The sequence below is a fragment of the Phaethon aethereus genome (genome assembly GCF_964289735.1).
Source record: "Phaethon aethereus genome assembly, chromosome: Z".
Taxonomy (NCBI): Eukaryota; Metazoa; Chordata; class Aves; order Phaethontiformes; family Phaethontidae; genus Phaethon; species Phaethon aethereus.
In genome coordinates, this window is record NC_138577.1 from 89,504,750 (window position 1) to 89,525,167 (window position 20,418).

The 20,418-nt window shown below is 45.5% G+C and overlaps 1 protein-coding gene across 1 annotated transcript; it reads left to right on the forward strand.

Moving 5' to 3' along the window:
- Positions 1-1,204: 1,204 nt before the first annotated feature.
- DCAF10 (DDB1 and CUL4 associated factor 10) lies at positions 1,205-19,782 on the forward strand (the record flags this gene model as incomplete). The annotated part of the gene is made up of 7 exons (XM_082013279.1): positions 1,205-1,509; positions 8,184-8,297; positions 14,126-14,323; positions 14,755-14,957; positions 15,781-15,891; positions 17,068-17,213; positions 19,414-19,782. 7 exons carry the CDS (start codon positions 1,205-1,207, stop codon positions 19,780-19,782), a joined length of 1,446 nt encoding a protein of 481 aa, XP_081869405.1.
- Positions 19,783-20,418: the final 636 nt, after the last annotated feature.

Sequence of the window (20,418 nt, forward strand, 5' to 3'; positions counted from 1 at the left end):
AGTGGCACTGAGTCCTGCTTCAAGAACTCCTCCATAGCCTGCTCAGGAAAACTGCTGCAGTCCCTGAGATGAGAAGAGTGGTAAAATAGATGAGTCTTTTTGTCTGACAGTAGCCAGGAGGTCTGGTTCAGGTGCTGAGTAAGAGCCTGGGTACTGCCATCTCTTTGGTTTGTGGAGCAAAGAAGATGGTCAGCCAGTTAGACTGTTTGCTGGGTCCATCCGTGCTACCTCTGGTTTCTGCCTTCTCACAGGTCATTGTGAACTGGCAACTGGCTGACCTGAGTGACCGTGACCTGGCAATGCTGGAGTTTGCTCTTGCAGTCTGTCGAGCTGATAACATCACTGAAGAACATTTCCAGAAGCTGGAGAGGCATGGTTTTGACCGTGAAGATGCCTGGGACATAGGCATGATTTCTGCTTTTTTCGCTATGTCTAATCGCATAGCTCATTACATTGACCTGCGCCCAAACAAAGAATTCTACACCATGGGCAGGACACCCCGTGGAGAGGAGGAGGAAGCTGAACGTGCCTGACACGGCTCTCTGACACCCATGCATCTGAAAGATTGATCAAGCTCTTAATTTTCAGGCTAGCGTGGTTTATTTCTGAATGTGTGAAAGGGTTAAAAAGTTAATGCCAGATTGTAGCCATGAGGGGTGGTGGGCTTCCCAGCTCCTCAGCGTTTGGGCTGATTCCAGTGCTTCTGTGCGCCTGGCACAGGTGGAAGGTTGTAGCTTTGGTCGCAGCACTGGCCGTGCAGGTGACAAGCTTGCGGGGTCGCGATGTGGCTCAGCACAAGCTGTCCCACGGCTCACTGCGCGCCCTGCGCCGTGGGGTCTCGTACACCCCGTTACGGCCAGGGGTTCTGCTCGCGGCTGGCGGCTTCCCCGGGCCGCGGACGGATAGGGGCGGACGAGGGGATCAGCTCCGCCCGGCCTCCGCCTGCGCCCCGCGGCGCTTGTGCGCGTCTCGGTGAGTGGAGCCGCAGCGCTGGGGCGGGTGCGGGGAACCCCCGGCGCCGCCGCGCGCCAGAACACGCCTCCGCAGCCGGGTACGGCGGTCGCTCTGCCTACGCTGCGCCGCGAGGGGCGGTCACGCGAGAGGGCGGTGACGTCCGGGGGCGGGGCGGCGGGCGCGCAGGCGCGGTGCCGCCGGCGGAGGGCAGATGGAGGTGCGGCCCGGCGATGCCCGCACTCGGCGCGAGATGAGCGCGGAGGCGGAGGCTCCTCGGGCGGGGACAGGCGGTGGCGGCCCGGTGGCCCCGGGGCCCGGCTCGCCCGCCGGCATGGAGCCGGCGCTGCCGCCCGTCTCCCCGCGAACGGTGCTGGGGAGCGGCCTGTTCGGGTGGCTGCGCGGGCGCTGCCTGGGCCGCAGCGCCGCTGTGGACCCGGCGCGGGACACCTTCCGCGCCATGACCGGGTTGTACGGCTCCATACAGCCCGCCGACTCCGTGTACCTCAGCACCCGCACGCACGGCGCCGTCTTCAACCTCGAGTACTCGCCCGACGGGTAGGGAACGCTCGCGTCTCCCCGGCTCCCCCGCGGGCTGCGCCGAGCTTGCGCTCCCGGCCGCGACTCCGCTGCCCCGCGCTCCCCGCTTCTGCCTGCTGCCGCGGGCGCCGCGCTGGCCCGCCCGGGCGGGCAGAGCGGAGCCCGCCGTACCTGCGCCGGGACGGCGCCCTGCCTGCCGGCAGGTGCCCGCTGCGGAGCACGTGGCTCGGCCGCGCTGGCTGCGGGAGCGCGCGGGGTGCCCCGGCCTGCAGGAGCCGGGCCCGACCCGACCGGCGGCGCGGCCGTGCGCGCCGCGGAAGTCCCCCTTCCCGGGGCGCCGGTCAAGGCTGGTGATCCCCCGCCCTGTCGCTCTCTGCGTGGGGGGCCGCCTTTTTAATGGCCCGGTGCATCCGTGGCGGGGGAACCGCGAGGTCTGAGGTGGCTCAGCTGGAGGAGCATCGAGACTCAACGCGGGGGAAACGGGGCTTGGCTTGTCAGGCACAGGCGGGAGGCCCTGGCGCTGTGCTGCGACTGCACCGCTCCGCGGTTCCTGCTGGCTAACGACTGCACGGCCGTCACACCGTGAACCCGTCACCTTGTGAGCCGTCTCGTTGGTGTTTCGCTCCAGGCTAGCAGCTGCGTTGCAGGCACAGGGCAGCACGGGTGGAGCGGGAGACGGCGAGCGGGGAGGGCTGCCCGGGACGGGGTGCACTTCCCACTGCCCGGCGGTGCACCCAGCTCCGTTGCGTTTTTTAATGCAGGAGGAGGGGAGACGATAAGCGAAGGCGCAAGGTTAATAACAGAGGGGCGGAACCGTTTCTTTAACTCTGAAAATCATTCATGTCAGATGTCCTCATACAGATAAGTTTTTGTTTGAAATGCAGTACTTATTCATTTAGGGCTCCGTGGATTTAGTGGGTCTGCACTGACAAATGAGTTTAAGAGTTGTCCTGCTGTACACTTGTGTAACTGTGGACAAAGCAAGTGATAGTGGGACTCATTTAGAATAAAGAAAGTCCTGGCACAGCAGCTCAAAGCAGAGTGAGTTCAGTTCAGAGATATCTGCATATTTGTATCTTGCAGTACGCTTGTATGGGAAGTTTTCTTGACAAAAAGACCTTGCAAGCTATGGTGGTCTCAACAGTGTTTTCAGTTTGGATAGTCAGAATTGAAATCTTTGTTTCCCTTCGTGGCTAGTCACCTTTTCTGTTTTCAGTGAGTTTTCATCAGAACAGAGTTCTGGTTTTCATGAACATCTGAACTCATGGTATTTTTGCCATGGTTGTGCTGTAGAGCCAAGTTTCAACTCCTTCTTTGTTCCCCTCTGTGTTTTGAAAGGACAAAGTTAAGCTCCAGAAACTATCAAAACCATTCTCAGGTGCCTGATGCTGGAAAGTAATTTCTTTTGTAGATCCCTAGCCAGGTGTGCTTAAGGTTCCTGAGGCATGGGGTCCTCTCTGCTGTACACAGTGCGAAGAGGCCAGGTGGGATTGCTCTACTGGCTTAGCCACAGTGACTGAACTGGAAAAATACCCACACGTGGGTGTTTCATAGCAGTGTAGAAAGCGTCAGCTGCAGTAGCAGTACAACTGGGCTGTGGTTTAACATTATTTGTGCAACTTTCTGGCAAAAGTTGTAGTTCTGTATTCCTCCGTCCTGCCTTGTGCCTGATACTTGTGAGGTTGCATGGTAAACTAAACCAGGGACCTTCCATCTCCAAAAACAGAACGAGCAAAAACATCTTTGCATCAAAGGGATGCATTCACAGACCTGGTGTTCCGTGTGGCTGCAGTTCTAGGCCCAGTGGACCACAAGTGGTGTTGGGTATAGGTTAGAACCATGACACCGAACCTCAGTTGCATTAATACCAAATGAAACATCCCAAACCTTGCTCACTTCTGTGTGATTCTGTGCTGGATAGGCTCAGCTTGGAGCAGTCACAGACCTGCCTTGTGCTGGCTAGACCTGTCCTGTGCAGTGGAGACTTCTGGTCTCTCTGTAGTCTCTCTCAATGGAACTGACTGCGGTCAGCAGTGCTGTGTCCCTGTTCCTTGCCCCTTTTGTCAGCTTCTGGCTCCTCAAAGCAGTGTTCTGGGGGCACAGCAGGGATCTTGCCTTTGGGCTGTGTATATGCTGCCAGTTAAGTCTGGCCTGCCAATGGGAAACTGCTCCTCAAGCACTCACTTTGTGGACTGAGGGTTGCTGGGGCACGTTGCCCTCTTGCTGTAACAGTGCTGTACTGGTCAGAGTTGTTGCAGTGTTGAGGAGATTCCTGAGCTTTCCTGGAGGTCAGCTTCACTAATGTAGCAGGCCAAACGTCACCGTCACTGTTGTGTTGTAGTTAGACCTGTTCAACGTACATGAACCCAGTAAATACTGATGCCCTAGGAGAGACTGGTGCAGAGCTAGGCAGCCTGCCCAAGCTGTGAACCCTTGATGTTGTCTGTGCCTGTAGGACACCTGTGAACTCTCTGCAGATGCCTCTCTGGTCTCATTCACAAATAAAGTTGATTGTGGACAAGGTCTTCCCCCGCTCCTCCTCCCCCGAGAAAAGCTGTAAATGGATAAATGGAGGTCTTCACGTGAGGAAGAAAAGGTGCTTTTTTTAAAGGAGGTAACATCCTTGAAATGTAGCTCCTGGAAGTTGTTCTGGTTTTCGCAAGTGAATTGGGTGGTACAGTAAGATACTAAATCTTATTCCAGAGTTTTCTGTGTCCTCAGAGTAGTCATGGTAGCGTGGTTTAATGTCTGTGGTGAAATTAATCTCAAAAAACATGGATAACAATTAGCCATGTTCCCAGACTGAGTCTCTTCTAATGCCCAGTTTAGGCTGGTGCCAGTGCCTTGCTATTACTGCCTTTGACCATCACTTCCATAACAACACTACTGCATTTAGAAAACAACACCTTTTGTCAGAGAACTTTTTCTTTCTAGTTAATAGCATGTGATGTCTGTTAGCAATCCCCTGACTTTCTGCTATTTTAATAAGTAGAACTTTTAAAGCTAAATTTTATAATGTCAGCTTTTAGTGAAAAAATTACTCCATTACCTAAAGGCTAGATATTTTAAATAAAACTTTAGATCAGTTTGTCTTCTGCCTTTGGCATTTACTGATTCCTTGCTCTTCTGATGTAGAAAAATGCAGGCAGTCTGCAGAACTGCTTGAGTAGTTGGATTATTGGGGAAGGGTGCTTATCCTTTAGAGTTTGGTTTAAAAATTCTGCTTTTGAATGTGCAGCCTGAATGTTATCTTTTTGCTGCTTTTGGGTGGATTGCCCAAAATCAGTGCTGTGGAAGGAGATGGGGAAACAGTACAACTTTACCCTGAAGAAGTTGGTGGCTGCATTTCAGCACTGGCTGCCTGTTACAAAGGGGTGGTGTAGCGGAGGTAACATAGGTAGAGGTCCTGGGGGAATATTGTCGGCGTTGATGAGGGAGGGAGATTGGAGGGGGTTGTTATCATGTGTTGTTCTCTTTAATGAGGGATAATGCAGTGAGAGAGTGTAAAAGGTGGCTCACAGCTGGCTGGCTCATAGTGTGAGCAGGCTGACAGCACTCGACACAGGCTGCGCTTCCTTTCCCACCACAGCCTCTGTCAGACCCTTGCGTTTTACAGAGCTCTTCAGCTGACCGTCCAACACCCTGAAAAGCGAACTACGGTGTCTCAGAACCCCCCGAAAAGTGTTGCAAGTGAGCGGACAGAGGGAGACCCTGACATGGGCACAGTCATATGGGGAATCTGCACAGAATCACAGAATTACTAGGTTGGAAAGGACCTTCAAGATCATCAAGTACAACCATTAATCCAGTGCCACCATGTTCCCTAAACCATGTCCTGAAGTGCCACATCCACACGTTTTTTGAACACTTCCAGAGATGACGACTCCCCCACCTCCCTGGGCAGCCTGTGCCAATGCCTGACCACCCTCTCAGTGAAGAATTTTTTCCTAATATCCAATCTAAACCTCCCCTGGCACAACTTGAGGCCATTTCCTCTCGTCCTATCACTACTTACTTGGGAGAAGAGACCAGCGCCCTCGTCGCCACAACCTCCTTTCAGGTAGTTGTAGAGAGCGATGAGGTCTCCCCTCAGCCTCCTCTTCTCCAGACTAAACAACCCCAGTTCCCTCAGCTGCTCCTCATAAGACTTGTACTCCAGAAACCTCACCAGCTTTGTTGCCCTTCTCTGGACACGCTTCAGCACCTCAGCATCCTTCTTGTGGTGAGGGGCCCAACACTGAACACAATATTCAAGGTGCATCCTCACCAGTGCCAAGTACAGGGGCACGATCCTTACCCTGCTCCTGCTGGCCATGCTATTTCTGATACAGGCCAGGATGCTGGTGGCCCTCTTGGCCACCTGGGCACTCTGCTGGCTCATATCCAGCTGGCTGTCAGCCAGCACCCCCAGGTCCCTTTCCACTGGGCAGCTCTCCAGCCACTCCTGCCCAAGCCTGTAGCGTTGCATGGGGTTGTTGTGGCCGAAGTGCAGGACCCGGCACTTGGCCTTATTAAACCTCATACAGTTGACCTCTGCCCATCGATCCAGCCTGTCCAGATCCTTCTGCAGAGCCCTCCTACCCTCCAGCAGATCAACACTCCCACCCAACTTGGTGTCATCTGCAAAATTACTGAGGGAGCACTCAATCCCCTCATCCAGATCATCTATAAAGATATTGAACCAGACCGGCCCCAGAACCGAGCCCTGGGGAACACCGCTTGTGACCAGCCGCCAGCCGGATTTAATGCCGTTCACCACAACTCTCTGGGCTCGGCCATCCAGCCAGTTCCTCACCCAGCGAAGAGTAAACCTGTCTAAGCCACAAGCCGCCAGTTTCTCCAGGAGAATGCTGTGGGAGACGCTGTCAAAGGCTTTACTAAAGTCCAGGGAGACAACGTCCACAGCCTTTCCCTCATCCACTAGGCGGGTCACCTGGTCATAGAAGGAGATCAGGTTGGTCAAGCAGGACCTGCCTTTCATGAACCCATGCTGGCTGGGCCTGATCCCTTGGTTGTCCTGCACATGCCCTGTGAGCACTCTCAAGACCAACCACTCTATAATCTTCCCCAGTACAGAGGTCAGGCTGACAGGCCTGTAGTTCCCAGGATCCTCCTTCCGGCCTTTCTTGTAGATGGGCGTCACATTGGCAAGCCTCCAGTCTTCTGGGACCTCCCCTGTTAAGCAGGACTGCTGATAAATGATGGAGAGTGGCTTGGCAAGCTCCTCCGCCAGCTCTCTCAGTACTCTCGGGTGGATCCCATCAGGTCCCAAAGACTTGTGGGTGTCCAGGTGGTTTAACATGTCCTGAACTGCTTCCTCCTGGATTATGGGCGGGTTATTGTGCTCTCCATCCCCATCTTCCAGCTCAGGGGGCTGAATACCCTGCAGACACCTGGACTGGCTATTAAAGGCTGAGGCAAAGAAGGCATTAAGTACCTCAGCCTTGTCTTCAATCCTTGGCAACAATGTTCCTTGCCATATCCATTAGGGGATGGAGATTCTCCTTGCCTCTCTTTTTGTTGTTAATGTATTTGTAAAAACATTTTTTATTATCTTTTACGACAGTGGCCAGACTGAGCTCTAGCTGGGATTTTGCCTTTCTAATTTTGTCCCTGCTTGACCTAACGAGATCCTTGTACTCTTCGTGAGTTGCTTGCCCCTTCTTCCAGAGGTGATAAACTCTCCTCTTTTCCCTGAGTCCCAGCAAAATCTCCCTGTTCAGCCAGGCCAGTTGCCTTCTCCGCCAGCTCTTCTTACGGCACATGGGGACCGTCTGCTCCTGCGCCTTTAAGATTTCCTTCTTGAAGACTGTCCAGCCTTCCTGGATCCCTTTGTCCTTCAGGACTGTCTCCCAAGGGACTCTCTCAACCAGTGACCTGAACAGGCCAAAGTCTGCCCTCCGCAAGTCCATGGTAGCATTTTTGCTGGCCTCTCTCCTTACTTCACTCACAACTGAGAATTCTGTCATGCAGTAGAATTTCAGAGTAGGTGTCTTTCCACTTACTCTTGGGTGGCTGTTGTCTTTTTTTTTTTTTTCCCCCCACCTCCTCTTTCCTGCAACATTAAGCAAATATCCTCACATGAACAAGGCAGCAGGTTTCATGCCAGGCTTCATTCTTCTTTTTTCCCAGACAGGAACCACTGAGTTTCTGCACTGCACTGCAGTGATGGGACAAATCACCCTCAAGTAACTTCTTAAAAAAACCACTGATGTAAATACACTTAACTGTGTGATTTAAATAATGCCACCATTTGATCTATGAAGTACATAGCCATTCAAAAACAACCACCTTGCATGTTAAAAAAAAAAAAATTCAAAAGTAAAAGGTCATGTGGGCTGTCCAGAAAATGCACTCGCTGTGCATTAATTATGCCAGCAGTCAAGCAGAAGAAGACTCGTGATCTTTTGAAAAGGAGTTGGAGAAGTTAACTTTTCCAGAATGAAAAAACATACTATTTTCTCCTACAATTTTTGTGTATAAGGTGCTTAAGACTAGGCATCTGCAAGAAAGCAATAAAAAAAAGTATAAACCCTGCTGCAGATTCTGTGCAGTGTAAACAGAAAGCCAAGCTAAGTAATGGTGAAGCTGTGTTTCTTTGAGGATAGGGAATGGAGACTAGCTGGATGTGCACAGCTGTAATTTCTTTTACCAAAAAACAAATGTTACTGTTTTGCTCTACTCCCCTGCAGGTCAGTGTTGACTGTTGCTTGTGAACAGACTGAAGTACTGCTTTTTGACCCAATATCTTCAAAGCACATCAAAACTCTCTCTGAAGCTCATGAAGACTGTGTAAATAATATCAGGTAGGTCAGAAGGACTAGAAGACCTCATGTTTTGCCTTAACATAGATGCTTTTCTTATGACGGCATGGTAAGTTTGTGTTACGCACTTTCTTGGTGAGAATGAGTTTTGTGAAGCCATTAGGCTGCAGATTGCTTTGTGCCAGTTTTAGAGGTGGGGAAGGGCTGGAAAGGGGAAGAGCAAGAATCTGAAAGTGGTGGTGGTGGTATATAATGCTGGCAGGTGTTTTTTTTGATGGAGGAGCTGCGGTTTATGGGAGGGGGAGAGTGTTAAGGTATTATCACCTGTTCTGACTGGCCTTTGGAATGCCCTGAATGAATGCAGTAAATCAGAGCGTAACAAGTAGTATGTGATTTATGTTTGAGGTGCAAGTCCGAGATGATAGCAAGATCAGATATCTATATGAATATGGCTGGTATTTTGAATCATAAGAGTAATTGCTATAGTTGCATAGAAATTTCCAAACAAAGACTGGCTGCTTTAAATACAGGTATGATACAGAAGAGCTGGGAAAGTGAAATGGCTTCTGCAATTCAACTTAAACTCAGTCTTATGGTTTAAATCCTTTGTCTCTTTCTCAGGATGAAGTGGGAAACAGCAAGCGTGGGAACCTGAATCATCAGTATTTTTGTGATGTAATGTTTTTCCTTTATTTTTAGCTGTTCTGGGTCTCAGGATAGACTTTCACATGTGAACTTAAGACACTTTTTAACCTTGTAGACAATATTGCAGCCTCTCTTCACTCAGATTCTCAAAGCAAAAAAAAAAACCCCAACCCAAAACCCAACACACTCCCCCCTCCCCCTGCCCCGTGCAGAAAAACTGTAGAAGCAATCTGAGCATTTCGCCTCAAAGGAGCTGAATAAAGTGTGGGATGCAAATGTCTTTATGCATGCTTCAGGTAACCTGATATTTTTCATAAGCTGCCTGTCTGTTTTAGAAGAGACTGAAGTTTTACAGCAGTGGGGTATGTCTTTTAGAAAAGCTAAAGTAAAAGCTGGGGCTAGCTGACACAATTAGAATAGGAGATGTTGAGAACATCCTTTTTTGTAAGGAAATACAGTTTTTCACATCTTGTGTGCCAGTGGTTTTCTTTTAAACGTGCTTAATTTTTAGGTAAAGCTAGGTGAGCCATAAAGCCATGTTACCAAGATATCAGAAGGAACCGGATTTACTTTGACTTTTGTACATCCCTAATTCAGTGTCTGATCCTTACATTCAAACTGCTTTTGGTAGGGTTTAAAATCTGGATCATGTTTTACAAAGAGCGTTCTGTTGCAGGCTCCTTGACTGCTTAGCTGTCTCTTTTGCAGTCAGCTGTACTGGTCTTGAAAATTTATGCTATTTCTTGGTTGAGAACAGCATTGAAACTTCCTGCCACTCTCTTTTCTTATTCAAAGATTCTCTTTTCTTTCCATTTTGGCTGTCTGTGAGGCTTTGTAAGTCTGTTCTTGGGCCTTAAATGTCTTTTCGCTGTGTAGTTTGATTTACATGAAAATACCAGTACTACCTTCAGTTATCTGAGATAACTCTCAGATCTACTTAGTCACCAAAGGTCTTTCCTAGCAGCATACAGTAAACTTTTTGCTTCCCTTTGAAATGCTTCTTAAAGCTCTACTTTGTCTTTAAGATAGTGGCATCTTTTCCTGTGTTTTCCTGCATGTCCACATTTGTTTGTTGTTACAAACTTAAGTTACAAGAAACTTAACTATATTCTGTAATGCATGGCTAGTACAGCATTACCTGGAGTATTGTTACTTATTGTTGCTTAATGAGCAGGACCCCAGGCACTATACTACTGCAGAAATTCCTGGTAATAAGCACAGAAAAAAATACCATTACTGCTATGCCATAAAGCACGTGCCTCAGAGGTATGTATGAACAGGGAAGCATATAGTGGTCCTCTTCCAGTTGTTGCGGATTTGTGTGTAATCATCTGAAGCAGACATTTTTTTTCACCTGAATTTGGACAGGTTTTAAGCTTATCACACTCCCGTGGCAGAGCTTCATGGCACAAATGTGTTTCAAGGAGTACTTAATAGCGTTTCTAAAACTTGCTAGCTTAGTTTGAGGCCCTCTAGGTATTTTTCTTTTCTTAAGTAGAAAGACAAGGAGCAATTAATTTCTCTTTACTTTCTCTGTCAGTCATTTTTATATGCTTGAGTCATACGCAGCTTCAATTTCCTTTTTTCAAGTGAATCCTAGCCTACTTGGTCATTCCCTGTATGAACGCTGTTCAATAACACTTACATTTCCCTGTATTTCTTATGAAACCTGTTTGTAGTGATTGAAGCAGGGTTGCCTGTAGCACCCAAGATAAAGGCAAATGGGGGATTTATACAGGCAAGAGGTGTACGCTGTTTTACTTTTGCCCTGAAAATCTGAAATGTTGGATTCTTCCCATTGTGGTTGGTTATTTTTCATTTGAGGTGTTGCTATTTTTACATGATGTATCCTGGTTCTAAGCCTAAAAGATAAAATGCTGTTTCTAGGAATAACTTACCCCATGAGTCTGTGTAGATCATTCTTGCCTTAGTATTCATGTGCAGCTGCTTCTTGTGTTTTTTGGATAGGTTTTATTTTCCCTTTATGTCAGATACGGCCTTTTTTTCCAAATGCCTTCATCAGGCATGAATTCCAAACACAAAACAGTATGCTTTACCCTTTTAAAAGTAAGGGCATGCATAAATTGTGTATTTTGCAATTTATGTATGATGAACTTCGATCTGTGTAATGCAAACTAAATAATTTTATCCAGTGATTTTTTCTCAGTGAACCAAATAATTTGTCTAAGTACGCTGTCAAAGTCTTGTCTTCACTTGGTGTTTTTAAAAAGTCTTGCATTTGCTTCAGTAACCTCTAGACTCAATTTATTACCTAGCTATGCTTTTTTAGTGCTGATTCCAGGCCTTCTATCTGGTTCTGTCTGATGGAGTGCTTTTACATCATATAAGTCTGTAATCACTTGAAAGTGGTCAAGCTGCCTCATACTACTTTAGGCAGGAGTGATAGATACGTTGAATTTTGGCTGAAAACCAGAGGTTATGGTCATAAAGAATTACCACCTGAACAGGCCAAGTACTTAACCTCATCAGTGTAGTAAATCAACTAGTATGACCCATGTTATTTTCTACTTGCTCATCTTCTCCCAACATGACATTAGTGACAAGCCTGTCACCTGTTAAGAAAGCAGGAACTGAAGACCTGTTAAGCGCAGAATATACAGAGTGCATATGGAGCACTATGCATGTGATATAAATTTACTGCTGTATAAAAGTGTACTGTAGAACTGCAGATCTGTAAATAGCCTGTGAAATACAGAGCAGTAGTCTTGTTCTTCTTGCAGTCGTTGGAGTTAAACAGAACTTCATTTTATCTTGTGATTGAAACTCAAACCACTCAAATCTGGAAATGCACATCTGTATTGCAGCAGTCCATAAATTTGGGCAGCCTGTGCCACTTGTGCAGCTGCTACTTCAAAGATGTTTTGAAATGCTCATCCTAAACAGTGCTCTGTACTTGCACTTTGATACGCATACTGCTTTTGTGCTTTTTGTCATGGTTTAACCCCAGCTGGCAACAAAGCACCACACAGCCACTCACTCCCCCACGGCGGGACGGGGAGAGAATCAGAAGAGTAAAAGTGAGTAAACTCGTGGTTTGAGATAAAGACAGTTTACCAGGTAAAGCAAAAGCCACACACACGAGCAGAGCAGAACAAGGAATCCATTCACACTCCCCACGGGCAGGCAGGTGTTCAGCCATCTCCAGGGAAGCAGGGCTGCATCGCACATAATGGTTGGTTGGAAAGACAGATGCCGTAACTCCGAACGTCCCCCCACCCCTTCCTTCTTCGTCCCAGCTTTATATACTGAGCATGATGCCATATGGTATGGGATATCGCTGGCTGTGCCCCCTCCCAGCATCCCGTGCACCCCCAGCCTTCTCACTGGCAAGCCCACATGAAAAGCTGGACTGTCCTTGACTGCTTAGCAACAACCCAAAACATCAGTACCTTATCAATATTTTCTCTTCCCAGATCCAAAACACAGCCTCACGCTAGCTTCTACGAAGAAAATTAACTCTATCCCACCTGAAACCAGGACACATTTGAAAAGCCCAACTTCATGTGCCTGCTTCAAACACAGGACCTGTACTGTGGGGAAAGGAGAGGCAGAAATATGGGAGCAAAAGCCTCTTGCTTTTTGATGGAGACTCCTGAGCCTGTGCAGGTGGTACAAAACCTTTCTGGATGCAGGAGGTCTGCATGGCTCCTGTCTCCGCGGCTGCAGTGAGCAGTGCTCCTGAGGCATTGTGGAGCTAGACAGGCTCTGAAGCAAAAGATGGGCAAAGGTAGAATGAAATTAAGGGCCTGGGGAAATGTGCAAACAGTGGTGGTGTTCACATTGAAATCTAGTACATGTTTTCAAGATAGCAATACTGTGTGTATTGTAGGTCATGTGGTTAGTAAAGCCAGCCATACATCGTACGGCTAGTGTGCTGGATTAAATCTCTCAGAAGAGCACCATTGTATGTCCTGTGTAAGACCATGGGGCCAGCTTTTCAGCGTGCTCGGTGCAGGCATGTGGTATGCCTCAGATGTCTGTGCAGAGCTGCGGGCTCATCATGGAGTGGCAAAAGGTCTGGTTGGAAAGGGCTTCTGGAGATCTGCCGTCTGTAACAGTGCTCTGGTAAGAGCAGGACTTCGGGTTGCCTCAGCAGCACCCCAATAAACCTGGCACTGAGCATTTCCAGCACGGGCAGTTCCGCTGATGTCCATGCCAGGCTGGCTAGCCCAGGCGTTTCTGAAAGCAGGTCCCCATTGATCAACTCTTACTGCAGGCTTTGCAACAAGTGCTGTGTTCTGTCTTGAGAGCTTTTGATTGGGACTGACTACACTGGATGCCAAGTGGCCACGTGTGGCACAGAGCAGCGTCAGGCCTTGTGAAGGTGGAGGCATTCGGGCATTAGCTAAAGGAGGCTTGGACATGGTCTGTTTTGGCTAAGCTAGCAGGATGTGCGCCATACAAAGCAGCAAGGCTTAAAAGCAGTAGGGAGCTTCCAGCAGGAATAACAAAAGGTGATCTTTATTTTAAAAAGCTCCTTTGAGTGCAGAGAGCTTATGTCTGTGGTGGGGAAAAGAGGAAGATTTAGTAGGGGAAGAATGAGGGTGGATATGTGGGTAGAAATGAAGAGAGTAAAGAAAAGCATGGGTTGGTTTAATTGTGAGCTGATTGTGTAGTCTTAAATGAAGGTAGAACTGCTATGTCTTCTGGTGCTGCCTGTCCGTAGTAGCAAAAGCATCTGGGAAAAATTGGGAAGATGAAAGGCATAAATTACAAACCATATAGGCTAGCAGACCTCTGTTGCAGGGACTGCCAAACCACTCAATGGAAATATCTTGCCAGGGGTCTAAAAGCTGGCCAGTGCTAGGACATTTGTGTCTTAAAGACTCGATAAGCTTAAAGCTGAGTATTGTGCAGATGGGTAACTGATTTAGTTACCACAGGGATTTTGTGTGAGTGTTTGTTCCACTGATGATTTGGTGGTTGTATGATCTTTACGTGACTCGTTAAAGAAAACCACAACCCAATAAAAAAAACTTCTGCTAGGCTTCTGTGGCTTTACTAGCTTGCTACTACAGATGTACTTCTGGTGAATATCCCAACAGTACTGGTTTTGAATGGAAGTATTTTATTAGTAAATTTGCTGCTGTATGTTAATTTTTTTGTGTGGCCACTCTATTTCTATGTTAGTTTAAATTCCTCCTTAAGAATATTTAAACTAGAAGAGGCACTAAGCAGCCACAGTATTTCTCTCCCATTTTCAGGTTTCTAGATAATCGACTGTTTGCGACTTGTTCTGATGACACTACAATAGCACTTTGGGATTTGAGAAAGCTGAACACAAAAGTGTGCACTTTGCATGGTCACACCAGCTGGGTTAAGAACATCGAGTACGATACCAATACGAGATTACTAGTAACATCAGGGTTTGATGGAAATGTGATTATCTGGGACACGAACAGGTATGTGACTGTGTTTGTGCTCTTAAGTTTCTAGAACACACAAGGGTAGGGTTCTTTTGTACAAGATGGAAAACCTGCTTCCTTGAACGGTGCTATAATGCATTCTTAAATACTGTGATTAGTTTATAGCCCTTGTCAAGAACTTGCATTACCTTTGTATGGTAATAGTCCAGTAGCTAAAAAGAGAGCTTTTCTTGCTGACATGCCAAAATGTAGTTCTTTTTTGAAAAAAAAGTCAGTCTTCATTGTTGTAGTAGTATGAAAATGTGACTGTTGCCATTTCATTAAAATCTGACCTAAGTAGGACAGTACTCAAAAAAAGTTTTCGCATGAACAAGGATGCTTAACACATCTTGGACTCTTCTGGAGATTATTAGGGACTTGAGTTGAAGCTAATTGCAGCCATTTCTTGTGCTTTTTTCACTGTCCAGGTGCACAGAGGATGGGTGTCCACACAAGAAATTTTTTCACACTCGTTTTCTTATGCGAATGAGGCTGACGCCAGACTGTTCCAAAATGCTGATCTCCACCTCCTCTGGATATCTTCTGATTTTGCATGACCTTGACCTAAACAAATCTTTAGAGGTTGGCAGCTACCCAGTTTTAAGAGCTAGGAGGACTACATCAAGTTCAGGTGAATGCTTGTGGAAAAGTCTGTGGCAGCTTCTGTGTTAGAGATGTTTTATGGGGTACTCTTAGCTAGCAAAAGAAGGCAGAAGTAGAGTTGGAAGCATTCTGCCAAGGAACTCTTTGGCATGGTGGCTGCTGTGTTGTTCAGGGGTCACACACATCTGTATTATTGAGTGGTATGTTCTGACTTGGGCAAAGTATCTAGAGTGATTTTTTGGTATCAAGACTTCAGCACTACAGGATATAGCACATACAGAATTTTGTTACCTTGAGCTGGCAGTCCCTAATTTTATTTATATACTGTCCTTGGTTCTGTAATAAAAGAAACTTAACCCATGTTGAGTGGGCTGACTGTGTGAGCTCCAGCAACAATCAATGACTGTTGTGCAGTGGTGTGGTTGCTCTCGACAGTAGACCTGGAAGAATCACCTGGTCTGAAATTTCACGGCTTGCTTCCTCCTCCTTTGTGGCAGTAACAGAGCAAAATACCGATAGAAGCTCTGCCATTTGGGGTGTCAGCATATAATGGGAGTGGCCTGTGGAAAAATTCATACCTCAGCTTCTAGTAATGACAGTGCATAAGGAGGAAGGAATGCAGCTTGCCTCTTACTCCGGGTAGCGTTTTGTTGTGCTGGCAGTTTATTTGTATGAGGCACAAACCGAAGGGTACTTTTAGACTTTAAACTGAGCTTTGAAAAGTGTTTTCTTAACAAGATGCCTTAGGCTTACCCTTTAGTTAACATTTCTAAAGAGGGTTAAGTGAGGAACATGCATATTAAGTGGGCTGTGCTTAGCTGTTATGTTCACGTGACTGATGCTGTTTGCAGATGTAACTTCATCAGGTTCATCTGGTCCTCGAGCTGTTGGTTCACCTAGTCAACAGAATGATTCAGGTCCGCTGTCTGAGAAACAAATGTCACGGTCCTCCCACCGAGAAGGTAGGAAAAGATTTAAAAAAATTTTTTAAATTATGGAGTTTGACTCATTGTATCCAGAAAAGGCCAGAGTGTAATAGTGAAAAAACTGCATTTTTGTCTCTGTGACTTTTAAAAGAATCATGTTGCTCTGACTTCTATTAAACCAATAAAATATCATTGCACACCAAAGTCTGGGGATCTAATGAGGTTTTTCAAGAAATCTGGTAACAGCAACAAGATCTTTATATTGGTACATTATTGTTGTTACATAGAGTTGCTCCCTTTTCCGTGTGCTTTTTTCCTCAAAGAAAGTTTGTGTGAATGACCTTTAGGGGAAAAAGGAAAAAAGAGAGCAGAACATAGCTATATTTTGGTTTTTGTTTTCCTTAATGTTGGGAATATTTATCTGCAGTTTCTCCATAAGGAGTCAATAGCATTGAAAAAGAGCATGCAAACAGGTCTTAAATGTGAACAGAGTGTTTTGTGAAGTTCTGATTACAAACTTAAGTCCTACCTAACTGCAGAGCTGTGCAAGCTGATGATCCTGTGATTAGCAGGCTTCTTCTGAATGTAGGATACACTTCCAGAGAGTCAGCATGAACTTGGCAAATTGGTAAATACTTTGTGAATCACATGCCGTTTAGAATAAGTATAGTGTCACATTTTAACTACTCATAGTTGAGAGATCCTCAAACATACTTATGAAAGTAGGAGGCTTATCTGGATGCCAGGGCATGATTTACCTGTGAAAAGCTTTCTAGGAATGAGGGGGAGAAAGGAGGCAAGCTGCATACAGCTGAGCAGACTTTGGAAGGCATTTGGAAAGAATGTCATACAAGTTTGAGAACCAGTAGTTCTTACAAAAAAAAAACCCCACGTTTTAGACTTTGTTTTAATGATAATGAAGAGCATATGTGTGGAAAGTTAACTCTGACTTAGTTTACAATATGAGGTGATTTAATGCAGGTCTTTGAAGGCAAATTTCAAAAAAGCAGCTATTTAAAATCAGGACTGAGCCCATTGGTATTCAGTTGTTCGTATAACCTCTTTTTCAACTTATCCTTTCATAAAGGTGCAGTCTTTTCTAGCATTCAGATGCAAGTGTCACGTGTTTGACCTAGTTTCAGCAGTAGACTGAGAGAGGTGAAGATCCATGTACAGACTTCATTGAGACTTACCGTTGACTTGCCCTTCTAGGTGGATCACCTAGAAATAGTCTGGAGGTCTTAACACCAGAGGTTCCTGGAGAAAGAGATCGAGGCAACTGCATTACATCACTACAGCTACATCCAAAAGGGTGGGCTACGCTTCTTCGGTGCTCAAGTAATACAGATGACCAGGAGGTAAAACAAATATGTTTTTTAAAAAAACACGATGAGTAAGATGTATTGATCAAACAACTATATTGAAATTTCCTTGGTTTGGGGTAAATTTTCATTTGAATAAATTAGTTATTTCTGGTTGCAAACACATTAATTTTACACCAAGATTATGAAAATTTTTTTTCTTCTTCTAATGCTCTCATATGACTTTATATCCCACATTCAGTACTCCTGTTGCCCAGCTCTTTCACAGAATACGTTTTATAGCTCACAGCCCTGTTAAAGTTTTCAAATGGTAGTTGTGCTGCCAAATACATGACTTAAAAATTTGTGCCTGCCAAAATATAGGAGGCATGAACTTGGAAAAGCCAGAGTATTAGAGAATTGGGTACTGGTGAACATGGTTTTAAGTTGAGCAGAGAAGCTGCTCTGAATTCTGCAAGTGCCTTTGGAATGTTTCCTACCTCCATTGGTGCTCCAAGGATGAAGTGCTCCTGCTATGCTGATGAATGCTTTCCAGAAGATGCTCCCACTCTGCTGTGCAAAAACCTCATGGCGCATTTCTGCATCTACTTAAAACTGCCACACCATAGGTCTGAATATGATGAACTTTCAAAGTGCCTTGTTCTCAACTCTCATTCTAAAACTCTGCAACTTAAATATAAAGGGGGTATCAATGATCTTCCTGTCAGAATCCATTTCTGGAAGTAGTGAGTCATAAGACCAGCTACAGCTCATCTGCAGTTTGCACACTTCACTCCCCTAAATACTGCTTTAAAGAAGTAATGGCAGACTTTAAGGCCAATGTTGGATTATGTTTGCCCAGATTCCGTTTGTGAAGTGTCACATAATAGCTGCTATATTGCACTGGGACCCTGTTTTAAGACAAACAAGGAGTCTGTAATGCACTCAGAAATAATGAGAAAACTTCTACCTGGACTGTATACAAAAAGCAAGAGGCTGCGGGTTGTGTTTGGGAACACCTGCTTTTGAAGAAGTAACTTCCAGGTTAACTGAATTTCACTTAAAGCCTAGTCAGAGCCTTCAGAACATGTGAATTCCACCAGATGGTCCTCTTGCAAATACCGTTTATTTTCCCCAGGATTATTTCATAATTATTGCTGTGACAGTTGTGCAGACCACTCTGTTTTCAAGACACAGAGGTTTTATATTTGTTTTCTGAAACCATAAAGAATTCTTTGAATACTTGACCAATAATAAATAGTTTAATTTGGTAGCTGAAGTAAATTGGGGTTTGTTTGGGGTTTTTGTTTGTTTACTTGTTTGGGTCTTTTGTGTTTGTTTTTTTAAGAAAGTCACTCTTTGTAATGGTAACCTTTTACAGATCTGTAGAGGACTGAATGGAAGCTTAGCAGATTTCTTATAAATTTTAATGTGGGTTCTGTAAACTTATAATCAAATCGCTATACAACACAGAATTTTTTGAAAATGCAAATATTATATTGGGTTAGTTGATACTGACAGTTGACTTAGTTATAATTTCCCATATTCCTAGTGTCTGCCTTACTCTTTTCTATTAATATTCATTAGTACTGTTCCTTTTGTGTTTATTTCAGTAGAATACATAGAACAGAACTAAGAACACTTTTGATTTGTGGCTGCAACTGAATCTTTCAACACGATATAAACTTTCTTAGAGCGGTTTTTGCATTTGCTTTGAGGTTAGATAATTAGATTACACATTAAAATCCCTGGCTGTCTCACAAGTAACAAGCTGGCTACAGAGCTGTTCATAACATTCCTTCAAAAAACTATTTCCTTCTTGTTTCAAGTTTTCTTTCCTTTTGAAGTGAAGGGCACAAAATGCCAATGGTCAACTGTAAATTACAGTAGGCTGAGTTCTACTTTATTGTAGATATCGTTTAAATGTTTATTAAATTAGTGCAGATGCCTGGCCAAAGGGTTAGACTTTGTTCTTTCCAGATAAAAAAACAGATTTAAAAGATTGTATCTAGCATCCATTTAATTAAAAAAGCAGCTTTGATGCTAGACAGCTGTTTTGCTTAAACAGTTCAAAGCAGAGGAGATGCCAAGGAACCGCCGTGTTTTCAGTGTTTCATAGTAGATGCTTATCAAAGAGTAGATAAGCAATAGCGTTGGTCATTCCTGTGTTACTCACTTTAACATGCAGCAGGAGCGAATGAGTATTTGCAGTGCTTTACTTTTCTTTCAATGTTCCTTTCTCTGCCTCTCCCTTTAGTGGACTTGTGTCTATGAATTCCAGGAAGGAGCCCCTGTGCGCCCTGTCTCGCCTCGTTGTTCCCTGCGATTGACTCATTGCATTGAAGAAGCCAATGTGGGCCGGGGTTACATCAAAGAACTTTGTTTCAGTCCTGATGGCCGGATGATTTCCTCTCCACATGGCTTTGGGATCCGCTTGTTGGGGTTTGATGCACACTGCAGCGAACTTGTTGATTGTTTGCCCAAAGAAGCCAGTCCCCTGAAAGAAATCCGATCCCTCTACTCTCACAATGACGTCGTACTGACAACCAAGTTTTCTCCAACACACTGTCAGATTGCCTCGGGGTGCCTTAGTGGACGTGTTTCTCTGTATCAGCCAAAGTTCTAGGCACATCTTGTATCAACAGGACCTTCAGATGTTTGTGGTTTTTACTTCAGTTTAGTTGAAGTGTGTTCTTTCTGAAATCTCTAAATCCAGATAAGATCATAGTTACTATGATCTCTGAACACAACAGTGCAACGAGTTTACAGCTAGGCACTGTATGCATTTTCATGTTGCATCCACAAGTCTGCTTCCATGTGCTGTGTTTTCAGCCTTCCAAGCAGACTTCTCCTCCTGCTGATCCTGTGCCATCAAGTCATTGTTCTGGTTTGTTTGAACCATAATACTTGTTGATAATTTCCTTCAATGCAACCTAAGTGGGCTATTTGAAACAAACGTAGAGGCGGGCAAGGGTAGCAGTTCAGCCAAAACTCTCCCAGGCTCCCTGGGTATGATGCCTCCTTGCTCCAAAGGAGCTGCACTCCCTCATGTACGCTTCCTTGGCGTTTTCTGTTGCTGAAACTACTATATGGTGATTATTAGATAAAGAGCTGCTTTTCTACATAACTAACACGATTTAGTAACTGTCACAAAAAGAAAAGAAACTTTTGTTTTTGTTTATATATCAAGTTGGTTGTTTGTGATTGGCTTGAAAAAGGAGTCAACTTTCTGTAATAGTTTGCTGCAGTTAAAATGTTTGGT